The sequence below is a fragment of the Primulina tabacum genome, chromosome 9 (genome assembly GCF_025594145.1).
Source record: "Primulina tabacum isolate GXHZ01 chromosome 9, ASM2559414v2, whole genome shotgun sequence".
In the NCBI taxonomy this organism is placed as follows: domain Eukaryota; kingdom Viridiplantae; phylum Streptophyta; class Magnoliopsida; order Lamiales; family Gesneriaceae; genus Primulina; species Primulina tabacum.
In genome coordinates this window covers 1,105,972-1,124,089 of record NC_134558.1, presented here as the reverse complement: position 1 = coordinate 1,124,089, position 18,118 = coordinate 1,105,972, and the positions used below count along the sequence as shown (strand labels likewise).

Sequence of the window (18,118 nt, the reverse complement as noted above, 5' to 3'; positions counted from 1 at the left end):
TAAAGCCATGATAGAAAGTGGATTTAAATTCAGTGAATGTGACAAATGTGTATACATAAAAAACACTGAAAATGGATATGTCATTTTATATCTTTAGTAGATGACATACTTATCATTGGTAGTAATGATAAGATGATCAAATCCACCAAAAAATTATTGAACTCAAGATTTGATATGAAAGATTTGGGCTTGGCCGATATAATCCTTGGAATTAAAATTCATAGAACATCAGAAGGGCTAGTTTTAAGTCAGTCACATTATGTTGACAAAATACTTGAGAAATTCAATAAAGATGATTTTGCATGGGCCAGAACCTCGATAGATACCAGTCAGCATCTATCAAAGAAAGAAGAGAGTATGTCTCAATTAGAATACTCTCGAGTCATTGGAATTCTGATGTACTTAATGAGTTGTACAAGACCAGACATAACCTATGCAGTAAGCAAATTGAGTAGATTCACGAGTAATCCAGGAGTTGAACACTGGAAAGCAATTATCATATTGCTAAGATACTAAAGGTACACTCGTGATCATGGGTTGCACTATACCAGATATCTTGCTGTTATTGAAGGTTATGGTGATGCAAATTGGATCTCTGATATGAAAGATTCAAAATCTACAAGTAGATTTTTATTCACTTTAGGAGGTGCAGCAATTGCGTGGAAATCTTCTAAAGAAACTGTAATAGCCAGATCCACGATGGAATCTGAGTTTATAGCTCTTGACAAGTGTGCTGAAGAGGTTGAATGGCTGCGTTATTTCTTAGAAGATGTTCCAGGATAGGAAAAACCAGTGCCGGCTATATGCATACATTGTGATAGTCAATCTGCGATTAGAAGGGCACAAAATAATATGTATAATGGTAAGTCTAGGCATATACGTCGTAGAGATGATACCATTAGACAACTACTCTCAACTGATCATGGGCTGCACTATACCATATATCATGCTGTTATTGAAGGTTACAGTGATGCAAATTGGATCTTTGATATAAAGATTCAAAATCTACAAGTGGATTTTTATTCACTTTAGGAGGTGCAGCAATTGCGTGGAAATCTTCTAAACAAACTGTAATAGCCAGATTCACGATGGAATCTGAGTTTATAGCTCTTGACAAGTGTATTGAAGAGGTTGAATGGTTGCGTCATTTCTTAGAAGATGTTCCAGGATAGGAAAAACTAGTGCCGGCTATATCCATACATTGTGATAGCCAATTTGCGATTAGAAGGGCACAAAATAATATGTATAATGGTAAGTCTAGGCATATACATCGTTGAGATAATACCATTAGACAACTACTCTCAACTGGAGTTATCTCTGTTTACTATGTAAAGTCAAAGGATAATATAGCGGATCTGCTAACCAAGGGATTAAACAGAGAGTTAATTGTGAAATCATCAAGGGGAATGAGGCTCAAGCCTATAGAATAAATTGGTGCGAAGGAAAACCCAACCTACGCTGACTGGAGATCCCAATAACTAGGTTCAATGGGATAACTTAATCACACTAATTTGGAGAATCACCGTGGGGTTATCCCTAGTCCATTCATATTATGAAACAGTGAATGTTGATGATAAGCTTACTGCTTTTAATGATTCTGACGAGAAGCAATATAAAATCACCTATGTGATAGAGAAGCAGGCCGCTTCAAAGGAATTACAGGGCTCAATTCAAGACCTTCTTGCAAAACCAGGAATGTGTTCATGTCCAAAAAAACACAATCATGAGAACTTAATTGTATCGGGGAGAGTCTTGTGTGAAGTATATCACAATTTACACAAAAGGTTGTACAGTTCAAAGACATAACGTCTACTCTCAACCAGTGAATTGATATGCTTTCACAAAGGAAGGTTCAAAGGGTAACACCTATATATACTATGCAAGACTCAACTATTGAATTTTATCAGAAAATCCTTTCGTATAACTTTCAAATTTCATTCATGTGGGGGATTGTTGGATTAAAGGTATTAGGTTGTGAGGTTTATGGGCTTTCCATGTGAGTGAATGGAAATTTGGAAAGGTGGATTTGTCCCACATTGGAAAAATAAAGTGGTATAGATAAGTTTATATTGTGTTACACTTTATGGAAGTGTAACATTGTTTGGTCAAGAGTCTCTCTCTCGCGCACGCTGGTGCAGGGGGTGCAAATCATGGGTCCGATTTGAACTGGAATATGCTTGACTTGTGTGCAAGCGTACGAGCGCGACCTGAGTGCATCGAATGTCGGATCGATCAATACAAAAATCGCCTAGCCAGTCTATGCCATCTTTTGTTGTTATTTTTTTCGGTTGAGACCTTGCACATGCCCTTGAGACCTTTCGTTTGCCCTGGCTTTTGGTGCTTCGTCTGCCACAACCTTTGGTGCTTCGTCTGCCATCTTTATGGCAACCTTTGGTATTTCGTATAGGCTGGTATTGGCATGTATAAATAGGGGATGTGCCAAGCCTATAAGACACACCAAAATCCACTTTCTTCTACATCTCTGCATCCTGCTGCTTTCCTGCTTCCTGCACCTCTGCTCCTACTTCGTTCGTTGTTAAAGTTCAGGTACTGTTTTGTTCTCTAGCATAGTATTTTGTGCGACATCACTGCTGGTCTGCCTGTTGTATCCTGAGAAACAGACATCCGCTGGAACCTCGAAGCATATACCAGAGGGGACGAATATGTTTTAAAGAAATTGTATACGCTACAGGCCTCGATTTGATTTTGTTTTCCTTTGCACGATAATCATAATGTAAACAGCACACTTGTTTTGGTTGCTACTTTATCTTTACGAATTCATTTCTACGCCACTGTTATTAGAAAAAAAAATTTGTAACAACGTGATGGTAAGATAATACACAAAAACAAACAATATTGTTAAGATAAAGAAAATTAATATTAATATAAAAATACCTCGTCACAAAACAAACTCAATGATTTCTGTCCAAAAAGGAAAAAGAAAAAGAAAATAACGTTGACAATATTATATTTAGTGCATTTCATTATATGTACTATTATAGCATTAGTATTTTATTGATTTTTTTATACTACGATTAATTATTAATGATTATTAAAGAGTAATAATTGTTAGGGTGTGCAATTTATTATTATAATTAATTTTATAACTTAAAATTGATTTGACAAAGAAAAATGAAGAGGTATTAGGGATAATGAAATGGTATTGGGTCTTAGATTTGATGTGTTTAATTTTTAATTAATAGAATTATTCAAAGAAAATAATAAGGAATCAAATAGAGATACACAAATAATAATAAAATATTAGAAGCTTAAAAATGGACATAATTTTAACATTCCAAAAAATAACCAACTACTTCAAAAAATTTATCCCTGTAAAATAGAAAACATTATCTTATTATGAGGAATAATTTTCATAATTTATATATTATTCAATGGGCATACACGTGCGAGACACATACTTCTTACTAGGTGTGTGTGTGTATATATATATATATATATCATATATATATATATATATGTTAAAAGTAAAAAAATTACGGTAAAAATTAAAAATCTCAAACTCACGAAATATATCAAACTACACACTTTATAAAATTTTCTCAGTACTCAATTATGATTTTTTTTACAAATCGAGAGACCTATTTATACAATTTCATTGGAAATAATTCAAAAATAAATACATTATTACATATATCATCACACATTAATTTTTAATATTTACAACTCTTATTTTCAACATTCAATAATTCTTTATTTTCAACAATACACACGATTTTCAAATTTTTTGTTGTATCTGAAATATAAGCTTCTTTTTAGTTTAGAATGATTTTTTTTTTTTTAAATAAGCACTATCCTAAAACAAATCATCGACCCAAACCATTCTCATACGATGGGCTGCTCTTATATGTAAGGCTTGATTTTCTTGACAGCCCAGCTGCGCAGTTCAGTTCAGTTGGACCAATCTTTATTATTATTTTTGGATATATAAGAAATAAATGATTGTTATATAACATTGTAATAAAATAATTAAATAATGATGATGGTAAATATTGGTGGCCTACATGAAAATAAAATAAAGTTAGGCGCTTTGCCCTTTATCCTTTAGGCCTTTTACGACTCCATATTTTATAAGTTTTTTTACGCAATCAATTTCTTTGTTAGCAATTCCTTCTTTTAATACAAACTCATTCCATTCAAATCAAATACCCTTTTAAGGATTTGGGTGTTTTATGACAGTAACGAAAGAAATGACAGAAAGTGCCCAAAGCATTTCTTTTTCTTTTTATTTGCTTTTATTTTTATTTTTTCACCAGAAGAAACTTATTGATAATTAATTATCATATCCTTGTAGTTTTGTGAGACTGTTTTAATTATCATTTTACTCCATTTAGATCTCGAGAGAGATGTCAAAACTTTGTGATCTCTCTTTGGTTTTATATATATATATATATATATACATGTATACATACATACATCTTGCATAAACATATATAGGAAAATATAATAATTGATAAGTCAAAGTTGGATTGTTTAAAATGATAAAAGTTATGTTTGCACATTTAAAATTAATAACACAACAGAAAGTTCATCAATATATATAAAATATACATAATAATTTGTTCTCACTTTCACTGTACAAGTACCCTACCACCTCTCCTTGCACGTATAAATATATAGAGACACTGATAGCTACAAACGAGCATCTGTTCTTCCCATGCTAATTAATTTCGAGTGCGTGCATGAATTAGAGATCATGAACGTGTTTTTTTTTTTCACAAGATTTTTATCTCTTGCTTTGCATAATTAATTCCTAGAAAATAAAATTAAAAGTTTTGCCTTCGCCATTTGCATTGAATTATTCCTGATTTCCACTGCTGAATTCTACGGCCGCCTGTTTTAAAAAGCACCACTTCTTTGTTGTGTACACAGGTGGGATTCAGCTATCTTGGATTGTTTGTATTTACACCTGTTGATTTCAGTTTAAGGGCTTTTAATAAGGTTGGTGACAATAAAAGAAAATTGCAAAAACTAATATACTGAATTAGTGTTGTTTCATTATATTTCTATCTTCTTCAACTTCTTGAAAGTCAAGTTTCTTGCAGCGATGTCCAATTCGACCTGTGTTTCTGAGGAAGATAGTGTTTCATCTGGCCAAAGGGTTCAAAATTTTGGTTTCTCAAATTCTGTGCTCATGAATAATTCTATTCTAACCAACCAAGAACCACTGAAGATGAAGAAGAAGAAGAGAAACCTTCCGGGAAATCCAGGTAATTTAAAAACCTTTTTTTTTTCTTTTTCTGTTCTAGATTGCAAGAATTCATATAAAATTTATGGGATCTTCATTAATTTATTTTATACTTTAGATCCTGAAGCTGAAGTAATCGCATTGTCTCCAAGAACCCTTTTGGCTACGAACAGATATGTTTGTGAGGTGTGCAAAAAGGGTTTCCAGAGAGATCAAAATCTTCAGCTTCACAGAAGAGGACACAATCTTCCATGGAAACTGAAGCAGAGAAACAGCAAAGAAGTTAACAAGAAGAAAGCCTATGTTTGCCCTGAGACTACATGTGTTCATCACCATCCTTCGAGGGCTTTAGGTGATTTGACAGGAATCAAGAAACATTATTCCAGGAAACATGGGGAGAAGAAATGGAAATGTGACAAATGTTCCAAGATCTATGCTGTTCAATCAGATTGGAAAGCACATTCTAAAACTTGTGGAACTAGAGAATACAAGTGTGATTGTGGAACCATTTTCTCCAGGTATTTCAATTAATCTCTTTCTTCCCTTATCGATCGATACTTCAGTTTAACCATATATTTGTTCAGAAAACTCAATCTTATGCGTAATTTTTTAGGGAAAAAATGTAACTTTAACCGCTGAGAAAAGTAGGTTAACTCAGACTTTATCGACTGAAATCAAAAATCATGGTGAACAACACGATGCAAATTAAGGTTTGCATGCAACAGTCTTTTTGAACTTTTTCTAGTGCGTGTACTTGGTGTGATTAAAAGGAACTCCATGACCAATTATGTGTTCCTGATACTTGCTTTTACGTGGTTGTGGCAGAAAATTGTCACAAAAATTATCACAAAATCAATTTTCTTTTTCTTTTTAATTTTTTACTGTCAGAGGAGCTGTAAAAAATTTGAACCTAATAATAGAATCTGCTAAAGTCATGCATACGTAGACAGGCATGTCGGTTCCTTCTTGTTACAGCTACACATAACATAATAGGATTTGGATTCGTGCATGAGGATATACCTGCTTATTTCATGCAGACCTCATTCAAATCTCTCTCTCTCAAACACCAATTCACCGTATTATTCACCGTAATATAGTTTTTTCAAGTACAGAAATATGAGAGAGTGAGTTTTCCACAACTATAAAATATATACATGCACGCATAATACAATATATATTAGTCTTAACATGTGAAATAATTCTTTTATTCAGCTGATGCGATAAGATATAATACAAAACATGATTAGTAAGCCAAACATCTTGCATGTATTTTATTAATTTTCTTTAAATATTTTGTTTTTTTTTCCATTGCAACATCAAAAGAAACTTATTTACGTTAAAATATTGCAGGAAGGATAGTTTCATCACCCATAGGGCATTCTGTGATGCTTTAGCTCAAGAAAGCGCCAGGCTCTCTGCTGCCACCTTGCCACCACCAAATCACCACCACCCCCTACATTTCCATAATTTAGAGCACCACGAACCGCCAGTGCAGCACCCGCCTCTCCTCCCATTGTCTTCGCACAACTGCCACATTCCCCTCAACTCCTGGGATCCACCACCCCAGAACCCCGACTCCAATCCCTTCATCAAACCTGAAACCCTCTACATTCCCTTCTCTTCACCACTCTACCAAGAACAAAATCTTATGACGTCCCCATTGGAGAACCTTCATGTCAGTTTCTCCGGCAGCCTCTCAGCCACCTCACTCCTCCAGAAGGCGGCCACGATGGGGGCCACCATGGGTCATATGGGCTCCAACATGGCTCAGCTGGACATGATGCATATGCATCACGCTGTGGCAGCACCAGGGATTTGGCACAACAATGATAATGTGACAAGGGATTTTCTGGGGCTGAAGGAAGATCAATGCGGCGGAGGAGATGGTGGCAATGGCGGCGCATGCAATAGGAATGCGAGGGAAATACTATCCTTCACGAACGGTGGAGAATTAGTGGCATATGATCATGATCGTGCATTGTTGAAGCATCAAGGATTTGGATTTTCTGAAACCTACTCGGGAACATGGGGAAATTATTGAAGATCGCTAGCTATTGATCTTTACAAAATCCATGAGAGACAAAAAAACATAATAAAAATGAATTATCCGTTGTTAGTTTTATCGCCGTTGTGATGGCTAGTGCTTCATTTTCGAGCTATAATACAAATCATGTGATGCTATCGGACATTAGTTGATCAATCAATATTATTTTCGTAGTTATCGTATAATTAGAGTATTTTCATAATATCACAATGTTGAAAATCTTTGACTAAAGTTCCTTCATATATAGCAATGAAATATTAGTCAAAAATCAAGTTATATATATGAAATGTGGCATAAGCTCGTCTGAGTTCATTGTAGTTCTATCCAATGACAAAACAATTGAGAGAAGCCTGTTTAGAACCTGTAACCAATGCAAGTGTAAGCTCCTTTGATTAATCTTACATGTATGCTATATAAAGATCCCGTATTAATTTATTTTTGAAAATCTAATCTAAACACACACAAAATTGTCTATACACATCCCTTTAATTTGTTGTGGTACAAGAAAATAAAAAGGAATGGGTTGTGGTCGATCTTTATGTAAAGAAGAAGATGAAATTGTAAAAAATGCAGTAAGCGTGAGTTAAAAGAGAGGTGTCTAGCTCTCTTTGGTTAGTGGTGGTCCGAGAATTAATGGTTCAAGCAAAAAGAAGAAGATATATATTCAAATGTAAAATCAAAATGTCAACGGATTATCAATTTACCATTCTAGCCGGGGACCCTTTTAATTTGCTTGACACTCTTTCTTAAATTCCGTGCAAAGTCCCCAAAATAGTTTACTTTGCTCATGCATGCACCATGTGTCCTTACATAAAATACGTCCTGTAAGCACACGGTTTGTCATTAAAATACTGTATATAACTTTTTGCTTTCATGCACAGATGAATTAAGTTTGTAATTAATATATAACTTTCCACATAAATTTGTGTGTTTTAATTAAGTTCTTTGAAATGAAATGAAAAAAGTATAAAAGTCCACCAAGAATAAGCATCACCACCTTTACCAAGTATATTCACCACCCCACATGAAAGAGCAAAAGATGAGAATCAAACAGATTTTGGTAAGCACGCCAGTTTTAAGAGATATATTCAACATCCCACAATTTTATTTATTTTTTAATAAAATGAGAATTAAGCATGAAAAGTAGAGAAGCAAGAGTTACTATGCAGCTACGGTGATACATCCAAGCTTGTAGAAAATAATACACGACGGAAGATCCGTTAATTTAATGATCAATCAATCAATATATTTTAGGAGACTTACAACTTTAATTTCATTTTATTGGTTTTTGAGACTCCCCAAGTTTAGATAAAAAAACATGCCAATTTGCCTTGTAGAAAAGACATATTCTTTCCATCTTTGTGGAGCACAAGCAGACAGGCTAAAAAGCTTCTATTCTATTCTCTCTTCTTCCCCTCTCTCTTTGCCTAAAAGACTTTGCATATGTCAGTATTTCATAAGAGAATATCATCCCCCACTGACCAAACCTTTCATTCTTTTCCTTCTTTCTTCCAAATCCCATAATCATCAGACCTTCTTTGCTTTGCTTTTAAACCTTTTCCCCTTCTGCTGCAAATCCCAATGCAACTTCATTAGCACTCACTTTTTTTCAGATAACTCTTGAGTGTCACCAAGGCAATGAATCAAGGGTAAGTCAAAGCAGATATCCCAATAATTCAAAGCCAAGTTCAAGATAATTTTGGAATCAATCTTGGCTCCACCCACAAGAGATGTATATTCTTGTGTCTTTTATGATTCTTTTACAAGTTTGTAACGAATAAAGCAAATTCTTGAGCTAAAAAGTTAAAGAGGATAAACGAACAGATCTGAAACGAACAGATCTGAGATGATAACGTCGATGACAGTAATACTAACAGAGTTCATTAGATGCAATGCAGTAGTTAATAGAAAAAGGTCAGACAATAGAAGTTCCTCATTTAAAAGAAAATCTACCATAAGGTTTAGTTCCAGAATAAACAGGTAATGTGTGAGTTGAAATCAAGAAAAATTGAATCTTAATTTGAATTTGCAAGACATGACTAGAAGATAAACGAAAATTTCTGTAAATTATGCATATAGATTGATTTTCACCAATAATTAGTCACCCTAATATTGGGCCAAACTTCTTGAATAGCAAATCTATGTCATGCACCAGTGCAGCAAGAAGGGGAGAGACCACCTCGTTAGCTCATCTGGCACTAGGATTAAACAGAATCAACTAAGAGGCATTAACTTTAGCATAAAAAGTCTGTCGACCGGAAAATAGCAATTCCTTTCTTAAATCAAGAAGTTCAAAAAATGGTAAAGTATCGTAGGCAAATGTTATGACATATCATGGTCGCATATTCAAAAACAATGAAATATTGTTCTATGGGCATAACCAGCAGGGTTGTTAAAATATTTGAGGAGCATGCAAAAAATTATTAAGTTTCTATAACGGATAGATGATGTATCCCTCGTTCAGTCCCGACCTAAAAAGTAAAGCACTCGGGGAAGGTAAAAAACAATAAATATAGGAGTGGGAGAAAGAACAATTAACTTCCTTATTTTTAGATAGAAAGGTATTAAGAGATATTGAATGAACAAACAAGCAAAAGACTAAGAGATACCTTGTTCAGAAGAGTGCTTCCATGGTAACAACTGGTTATCAAACAATGTATCGCATGAAGTCTACCAGAAGAATGTCAATAATCTCAAAATCGAAAATCAAACTCTTCAGCGAAAGGAAAAAAAAAATATCCACGCTAAAAAATAATACACAAATCTTCTGCAGCCATTTTATTCTCCTTAGATTTCTGGCCAAGGACTTTGGTTGATGCATTATTAAAGCTCACAATTTTCTGGTCAAATAGCTGAAATATGTATAGATAGTAACCGAATGAGGAGGAAAGAAAGAAGATCCGAGGCGAAAAGAGAACAGCAGATCTCTCTGCAATAGAATCAGTCAAAGCAGGAAACAAAACCAGTTCGGGTAAAAGATAAGAGATTGGAACCCAGTCCAAACGATCAGAGAGTTTGGTGTAACACCTCATAAATACAGCAGGTTAGATTTGAACTACCAAACAAAAATTTTATGAACCAAAGGCGAGGAAGAAGATAAAAATAGAAAAAAACAAAATAGCAAACTTCTACAATTTTGTCCTGCATTCCGTCCAGTAATCCAGAAGCCAAAGCGACATTTGACTGATCTGAGGGTGAAGTTTTATTAGGGGTCACATTACACATACACACTACTAAAAACAGATGTCCCCTCATCGACAAAAATATCTTAATTACTGTTTTTCGATACAAATATGTCTGCCTCCAGCATGCAGAACAACAATTCAGGATATCACCAGGATAAAGTATCTATCAATGTTGGAGGAAATGGTGTTCACATGCACTTCAAGTTTTTGTCATACAAATTAGAAATTATCATTTCCGTGCCGAACTGGTGGTTCAACATTTAAATTATTGAAAACAATTTCACCAATTATACATCAGAAGAACATGCCTAATAGTTAATATAATTCCATTTGGAAATAAAACTATAAGTACATATTGCTGTATGAAGAAGAAAATGTAAAAGAAAAAGTTGTCATGGACCATATGTGAATGTAAATCAAGCTAAGTGTATCTTTATTCTCTTTTTCTTTCAAATGTACAGGCATTATCGATAGTCATGGATTGATTAGACGATTTCAAATGATTGAAGTTTATGCAATTCCAGTTAATACAATATAAAGTGGTTGACCCCTTTTGAACTGAATCTGATATTCAGTACTACATCTCTTGGTCCCTGAAAACCAATATACCAACTGAAAAATTTATTAGAAGACCTCAGGGAAGCGCAATGTCGTAAAATGCATCATGCATGGTGTTTCCAGGTCATCTCATGGAGATCAGTTCCCACATTATATGCAGACATGGTCATCGCAGTCAAAATATAGAAAGTGAAATGCAGATTATCAGTTTTGAGAAGGACTAAATCATAAAATCAAAATCCATGAAGTAATCAGCAAACATATGAAAGTGTCAGACAATCAATATGTTGGCCTATCGATTAGGCTTTATTGAATCAATCAGGCTTGATTTGCATAGTCCCTTATACAGCCTGCTCCAGTTTCGATTGGTTGGAGAAGTGGTGCCCATATCCTGTCAAATTTTGGTAAACAATTGATATATTATTGCTCAGTTGAGTTTCCAATTCAAACTACATCTTGATATGTTATTGCTCAGTTGATTTTCCAATTCAAACTAAAATCTTGCCCCGCATCAGAGTTTGGTATCATGATAATTGTGTTCGGCTGAAGACATACAAAGAAAATAGTTAATATATCAATACAGAGTCCTTTCTATACATTGTTGGGTTTCTCATCGCCTCCCCTACAAGTGATATTAAATTCAAACTGTGAAAAAAATTAGAAACACACATTATGATATTTTGTGTCATTTGAAAAAATGTTTCCATATGATATTTCTTACATGCCTGAATCTAGTTTCTTGCCCTATAACATTATCTTGTGAGAGTAGGAAAAATGCAGTGGATATTGAAATGCGGCCCCTGGACAAAAATAAGACATTGAAACTTGTAGATTTACCAAAATGTGGGAAAAAACGTGGGATGTGAGTGTTCACAGAAGAATATAATGCAGATGGCATGTCAAACAGAGACAAGTAAAATGGTAGCTAAGGGATACACACAAATTTATGTGACAGATTTTCAAGAAACGTTGTCCCTTGTCAACTTCTTTCTGTTGCAGTTAAGTCCGAGTAGACAACTAGCCATTGGAATAATCTGACATAAAACCCTGTCCTTCACGAGAACCTTGAAGAAAAGATATCCAAACATTAACTATATTCAACAGAAAGATTGCTGAAGATAAGGTTTCTAAGTCAAAAAAAGCGAGATTCAGGCAAATAGAATCTCCATTGATCTGGTTTGGGAAGAAACTTACACATCGGAGAGTTGGGAAAATATATACAAGTAACTAAGACCACCATTCGAGAATTCCATTTCTGAAACCGCTCCATATTTTTATTCACTTCCTAAAACACCATGCACATGGTAAAATGCGTTAAAATTCACTGACTTGACGTTTTTTCACCAGTACTAACAACAAATAGACACCATTCAGGTTCTATTCTTGGCAATGAGAGACTCGTGACATCTAGCTTCATTAACCTATAAAAAAGCATCAAGTTATAGAGCATACTTTCATCTCATTGTTTAAGAAATAACAAATTGAAGAAACACTCTGGGCTTCCTGCAAGTAACAAAGACCGACATTTCAGGGGACTGCTTGAAGAGCATTCCAATTTTAACACCATTTCTATATTCTACACAACATATTGTTAGGATTTATAGAATAAAGTAACGTTTGGTAACTGTATCTATCTATCTATACTTCAAAAGAAAAGAGCCCCCCCTCTCCACTCATCACCAGCACTGCCACTCAAGTGTCATTGTAAATCTTGTCAGCTAGATTTAGTTACCATAACACAAGAAATCACATTATTCCTAAAAAAAAATTGCAATGAAGCGAGACAGGCACCGCCATTCAGGGAGTTTTATTGAGAAAGTGCCTTCAAATTTCTTATGCATCCGCTACAACACCATTTTCATTGAAATATACATATACAGAGAGATGAGTACCAAATTCATTTTCTATAGTCACTGCAAAAACTGTTGTCTCCTGGGATTTTGTTCAATCCCCCAATCTGCATTGATTCTTTGTATCTTCCACTACATTACATTATGCCGCCGACATTGGTTGAAAACTGGAATTGTTAATGAAAATTATGGGTTAATTAGAAATAAAAAAAATTCTGGCTGGACTGAGAAACAAGTTTATCTTCTCATATGGGTGCTTTAAGTTTGAATATTGTTTCTTTGAAAAAGGCAATTAGAAGCTAGAATGCCAAGAGAATTCGAAATTAGCATGTAAATTGTAAAAATGAACTGTTTGGTTCTCATATATTAATTGTCCCCACAAATTCCATATATGGTATCACGTAAAAAGCACACTCTCTCCATCACTAATACATCACCCATCAAATCGGGCCCTTGATCACTACACCGCATTATGAGGTGAAAGTGAAACAGGGGCACAGTTCATTAATACGTTCTTCGGGTGCAAGTAGTGTTACAAATTTTCAAGGGTCTACCAAAAATCTCCACAGGAACATACCCCATCTTTAAAACTGTGAAACCTGTTTGCATCTCTAACAATGATATCCCTTTCACAAAATTTTGAAACAAGCTTAGTAAAAGAATGGCAATCACCGCACACCCGGAGATTCTTCGTGACCCGTATTGGCTTTTCTTTTGGAGTAACAAGTAAACCATACGCAATAGCAAGCCTTTCACTATGACTGTAAAGCATCTTCACTTTCTCATCCTCCTCCACATTGTGTAGCACGTGCTTTGTTTCAGGGTCATACCCTCCATCCCTCTTCAATTTATCAGTTATCTGAGAGAGCTTTTTGTATATTTCATCAGAATTTGGATGAGACCTGTCCCTAGAAATAAAGTTATGAACCTTATTTCCAACTTCTATCCAACTACAAGCAGGGTCTTTTTTCAGTCCCCTCGCTCTCATTTTCATCCTCACTTTCTCCACATCATCCCATCTCTCTGCAGCTGCATATAAGTTAGATACAAGCACATAATTTCCCGGATTATCCGGATCCATTTCAAGAAGCTTCTCTGAAGCTATCTCCCCTATCTCAATATTAGAATGAATTCTGCAGGCACCAAGAAGAGCACACCAGACAGCAGCTGTAGGCTCTGGTCTCATGCCTTTCACTAAATCAAATGCCTCTTCCAAAAAATTTGCGCGACCTAGAAGATCAACCAGACAGGCATAGTGTTCAGGCCATGGATCCAATTTATATTTGTGTTGCATAAGTTGAAAAAACATTTTTCCTTCTTCTACTAATGCTGAATGACTGCATGCATGAAGCAGTGCCAAAAATGCTATATGATCAGGGTAAAGGTTCTTGGCCTCCATCTTTCTATATAAATTTGTAGCCATCATACCATGGCCATGCAGTCCATATGCGTTAATCATACTTGTCCATATGACTAAATCTCTATGTTTTACAGATTTGAAAACAGCATAAGAGCTATCAATATCCCCACAGCTAGCATACATATCCACAAGTGAGCTAGCAATCAAATCCTCTGTATGAAAGTACTTCCTCAGCAAATATCCATGAATCTCTTTACCCTTCCTCAGGGCAGATAAATTAGCAGCTGCCGAGAGAATAGTCAAGATTGCAATAGAATCCAGTTCAACATCATCCCTGACCATGTTGAAGAAAAGTTGATGAGCCTCACATGCAAGTCCGTTATCTAAATAAGAAGCTATCATGCTTGTCCAGGATACAACGTTTTTAACTTCAATTTGCCCAAATATGTGTCTTGCATAATCTAATTTTCCACAATCCCCATACACATCAACCAACGTGTTTTGTATGATAACATCTGAAAAATTCTCTTCTCACTATGTAACCATGGATCTCTTTCACAGTTAGAATGCAGTGTAACCAGTGACAAGCTAGGAGAACACTTTCAAGCATTATCTTATCAATATCAACACCCTCCACCTGCACTTCCTTGAATAACTGCAAGGCCTTTTCATAACAATAATTTTGAATATAACCGGCAATGATTGTCGTCCAAGAAATAGGGTCTTTATGGGAAATTCTCCGAAAAGAATAATACATGAAATTTGTTTTAGAACACTTCGCATACATGTCAAGTACTGTGTTGGCTACTTGAAGATCAAATTCCATCCCATTTTTCAGAACACAAGCATGAACTTCCATTCCATTCACCAGATTCCCTGACCTGCCACAGGCTGAAAGAACACTGATTGCTGATACCTGGTCCAGGCGCTGACCAGAACTCACGATCTCATGAAAGAATTTGAGTGCTTCGTCATAGAGGCCATTTCGAACATAACAAGATAACATGGCATTCCAAGAAACACTATCTCTCTCAGGCATTTCAGTGAATACTCTAATAGCTTCATCAATTCTAGAGAACTTTGAGTACATGACAACCAAGGCATTTGCGACATAACAATCAGAAAAAATGTGAGATTTCAGAACGATAGCGTGCATTTGCATCCCAAGCAATGAATCCTGACAGGCTTGAAGAGCAGCCACAAAAGTATATGTGCTAGGGGTGACACCAACATTTTGCATTTCCCAAAACAGCCTTAATGCTTCTCTGCTCATCCCATTCATAGAATATGCTGAAATCATTATATTCCACAACTCAGCTCCTCTTCCTGTCATTCTATTAAATAACAACACCACCGCATTTAGATCATTGCACTTGGTGTACATGCTCGCGAGTGCATTCACAAAAATATCATTACAAGAAATCCCAAACTTCACCCCAAATCCATGAATTTCCCTTCCACAGTAAATATCTTTAAATCCAGCACAAGCCTTTAAGACACTGCAACAAGTATGGGCGTCTAAGGGAATTTCCAAGAATCTCATTTCTGCATAAAGTTCAATTGCTGCCCGAGACTCCCCATTCAAAACATATGCACCAAGCATTGCATTGTAAGTGAAAATACTCCTTTCTAGCATTTCGTCAAACAGCACTTCGGCCTCCTGTAAGTTGCCACATTTACCATACATAAGCACAAGTTTGGTATCCAAGAATGGCAAATCACGCACATTGTTGCATTTTAAAACGTGGGCATGTATTTGTTTGCCATGTGATAGGGACTTTTGGCTCGCACAAAGATCAAGAACTGATGAGTAAGCTTTATCCAAGCAATTTTTCTGACTGCTCGAAACTAAAATGTTGGAGAGTAACAAAAGGGCTTCTTGTAGACTGGTTGTTTTTATTGGCGTCGTGTGAATTCTGACAGTTGAATTTCGCCAAGTATTCTTGTGAACGAACGGTGTTGTTGAGACAGCAACAGAGTTGAGGTCTATGAGCTGGATTAAGGAAGCCATATCTTCGAACCATACATCAACTATATATTAATCACCATGAGAAGGAGAAATGTTGCCTGTAAAATTAGAGCAACATGGACGAAGCTAAGAGGAAAAAATGGATAAGAGAAGATAGAGGAGTTTCAAGGGGAAGAGAATAACCGAACATGAAGAAGATCAGAATAGAACGGCGAGCACAGGTTTTTTTGGTTTTAAAAATATTTTGAATTCACTAGACTTATTTGAATAATTGTTTTCATAAATCTATTGAAGAATATCGAATCGAAAAATAATTATATTATATAAAAAAATATTTATCAAAATATTTTTTTAAATCACAATAACTTGGAATACTATTAAAATAATATTTTTAACAATAGACTTGATTGTTCCAATTGGTTCTTGATCGGTTTAACCATAAAAATGATTTTTAGATTAGAATCGAATCACATGTATGGTCGATTATTGGTCAAACTGATTGAATCGATCTATGCGGTCTGATTTTAACAACAATGATTTGAACATGTTAGTAAGATACACAAAAATATATTTTCTTTAATAGTTATAATGGAAAAAATATTTATGAATGGAATATTGATGGTTTTATTGATAAGCAAATTTATAATACTGCTCACAGAATGCTTATGTATAATACTGTATGTAAAACTTCAGGCAATAATGATAAAAGTATAGCTAAAATGATTATAGCATGTTTTACTTGTCAACTTAAAGGTTGGTGGGATAATTATTTAAACTAGTCCCATAAAGATGAAATTCTTAATTCAATAAAAACTGATAATAATATTCATACAGAGAATGTAGTTTATTCTCTTATAATGACAATGATTGAACATTTTACTGGTAGATTCACACATAATTGTGAAAAAATTCGTACTTTATTAAATAATTTAAAATGTAAAACTCTTACTGATTTTAGATGGTACAAAGATACATTTTTTGTCTCGTATTTATGAGATATCATATTGTAATAATAGTCTTTGAAAAACTAAATTTATAGATGGTTTACCTTTTCTTTTTGCCGAATGAATCAGAAAAGTATTAAGAAAAGATTACATATATATTCCATATGAAAATTATACTTATGGAAAGTTAATAAACATTTGCATTCAAGGGGGTATTAAAATTAAATAATCAAATTAAAAGACATAATTTACTTGAGAAAAAACAACTACTTAAATTTTGTGATTAATTTGGTATAGATTTACCTAATGAACTTCCTTTTATATATCAAATTTATCCTTTAACTTATGTTGATGAAATATGTATTAAAAGAACATTTCAAGATAGCCCTATTTTTTTCAGTTTATAACTAAACATATTCATAAAATATTAAATGAATTATAAGAAAAGATTGATAGAAAAACTTACATATTAATTCTTTAAAAGAACAAGTAAAACTTTTGACTATAGATGATAAATTACAAAATTCTAAATTACAAGAAAAAATTATATTTATTTATAATAAATTTTCATTAGAAATATGTAATGATCTTCCAAATGCTTTTTGGAATAGTAAGAAACATATTATTCTCTTCCATATGAATTTTTTTTTGAAGAAAAATATATTCCTACCAAAGTTCGTCTTTGTCAAATGAATTCTGAATATTTAGAATTACGCAAGAAAGAAATTCATTCTTTATTAGATAAAGGTTTAATAACACCTTCTCAGTCTCCTTGGTCATGTACTGCTTTCTATGTTAATAAACATTTTGAGCAGGAAAGAGAAGCTCATCGTTTAGTCATAAATTAAAAACCTTTAAATAAGGTTTTAAAATGGATTAGGCATCCTATTCCTAATAAAAAAGATTTATTAGATAGACTTGTCAATGCTATTATATTTTCAAAATTCGATTTAAAATCAGGATTTTGGCAGATTCGAATAAAAAAATCTGATAGATATAAAA

The 18,118-nt window shown here is 34.3% G+C and overlaps 2 protein-coding genes across 2 annotated transcripts; one reads left to right on the top strand and one right to left on the bottom strand.

The window, feature by feature from the left end:
• Positions 1–4,647: 4,647 nt before the first annotated feature.
• LOC142504598 (protein indeterminate-domain 12-like) lies at positions 4,648–7,421 on the top strand. Its single transcript, XM_075617464.1, has 5 exons — positions 4,648–4,692; positions 4,891–4,959; positions 5,064–5,228; positions 5,325–5,724; positions 6,557–7,421. The coding sequence occupies exons 3-5, from the start codon at positions 5,066–5,068 to the stop codon at positions 7,245–7,247; spliced, it is 1,254 nt and encodes a 417-aa protein (XP_075473579.1). The 5' UTR covers positions 4,648–4,692; positions 4,891–4,959; positions 5,064–5,065; the 3' UTR covers positions 7,248–7,421.
• A 1,018-nt stretch (positions 7,422–8,439) lies between these two features.
• On the bottom strand, positions 8,440–16,214 carry LOC142556537 (pentatricopeptide repeat-containing protein At3g63370, chloroplastic-like). The gene is given in 5 exon segments (XM_075667997.1): positions 8,440–12,084; positions 12,188–12,278; positions 12,446–12,496; positions 13,421–14,728; positions 14,730–16,214. Coding segments are annotated over 5 exon segments (3,009 nt in total). The 3' UTR covers positions 8,440–12,010.
• Positions 16,215–18,118: the final 1,904 nt, after the last annotated feature.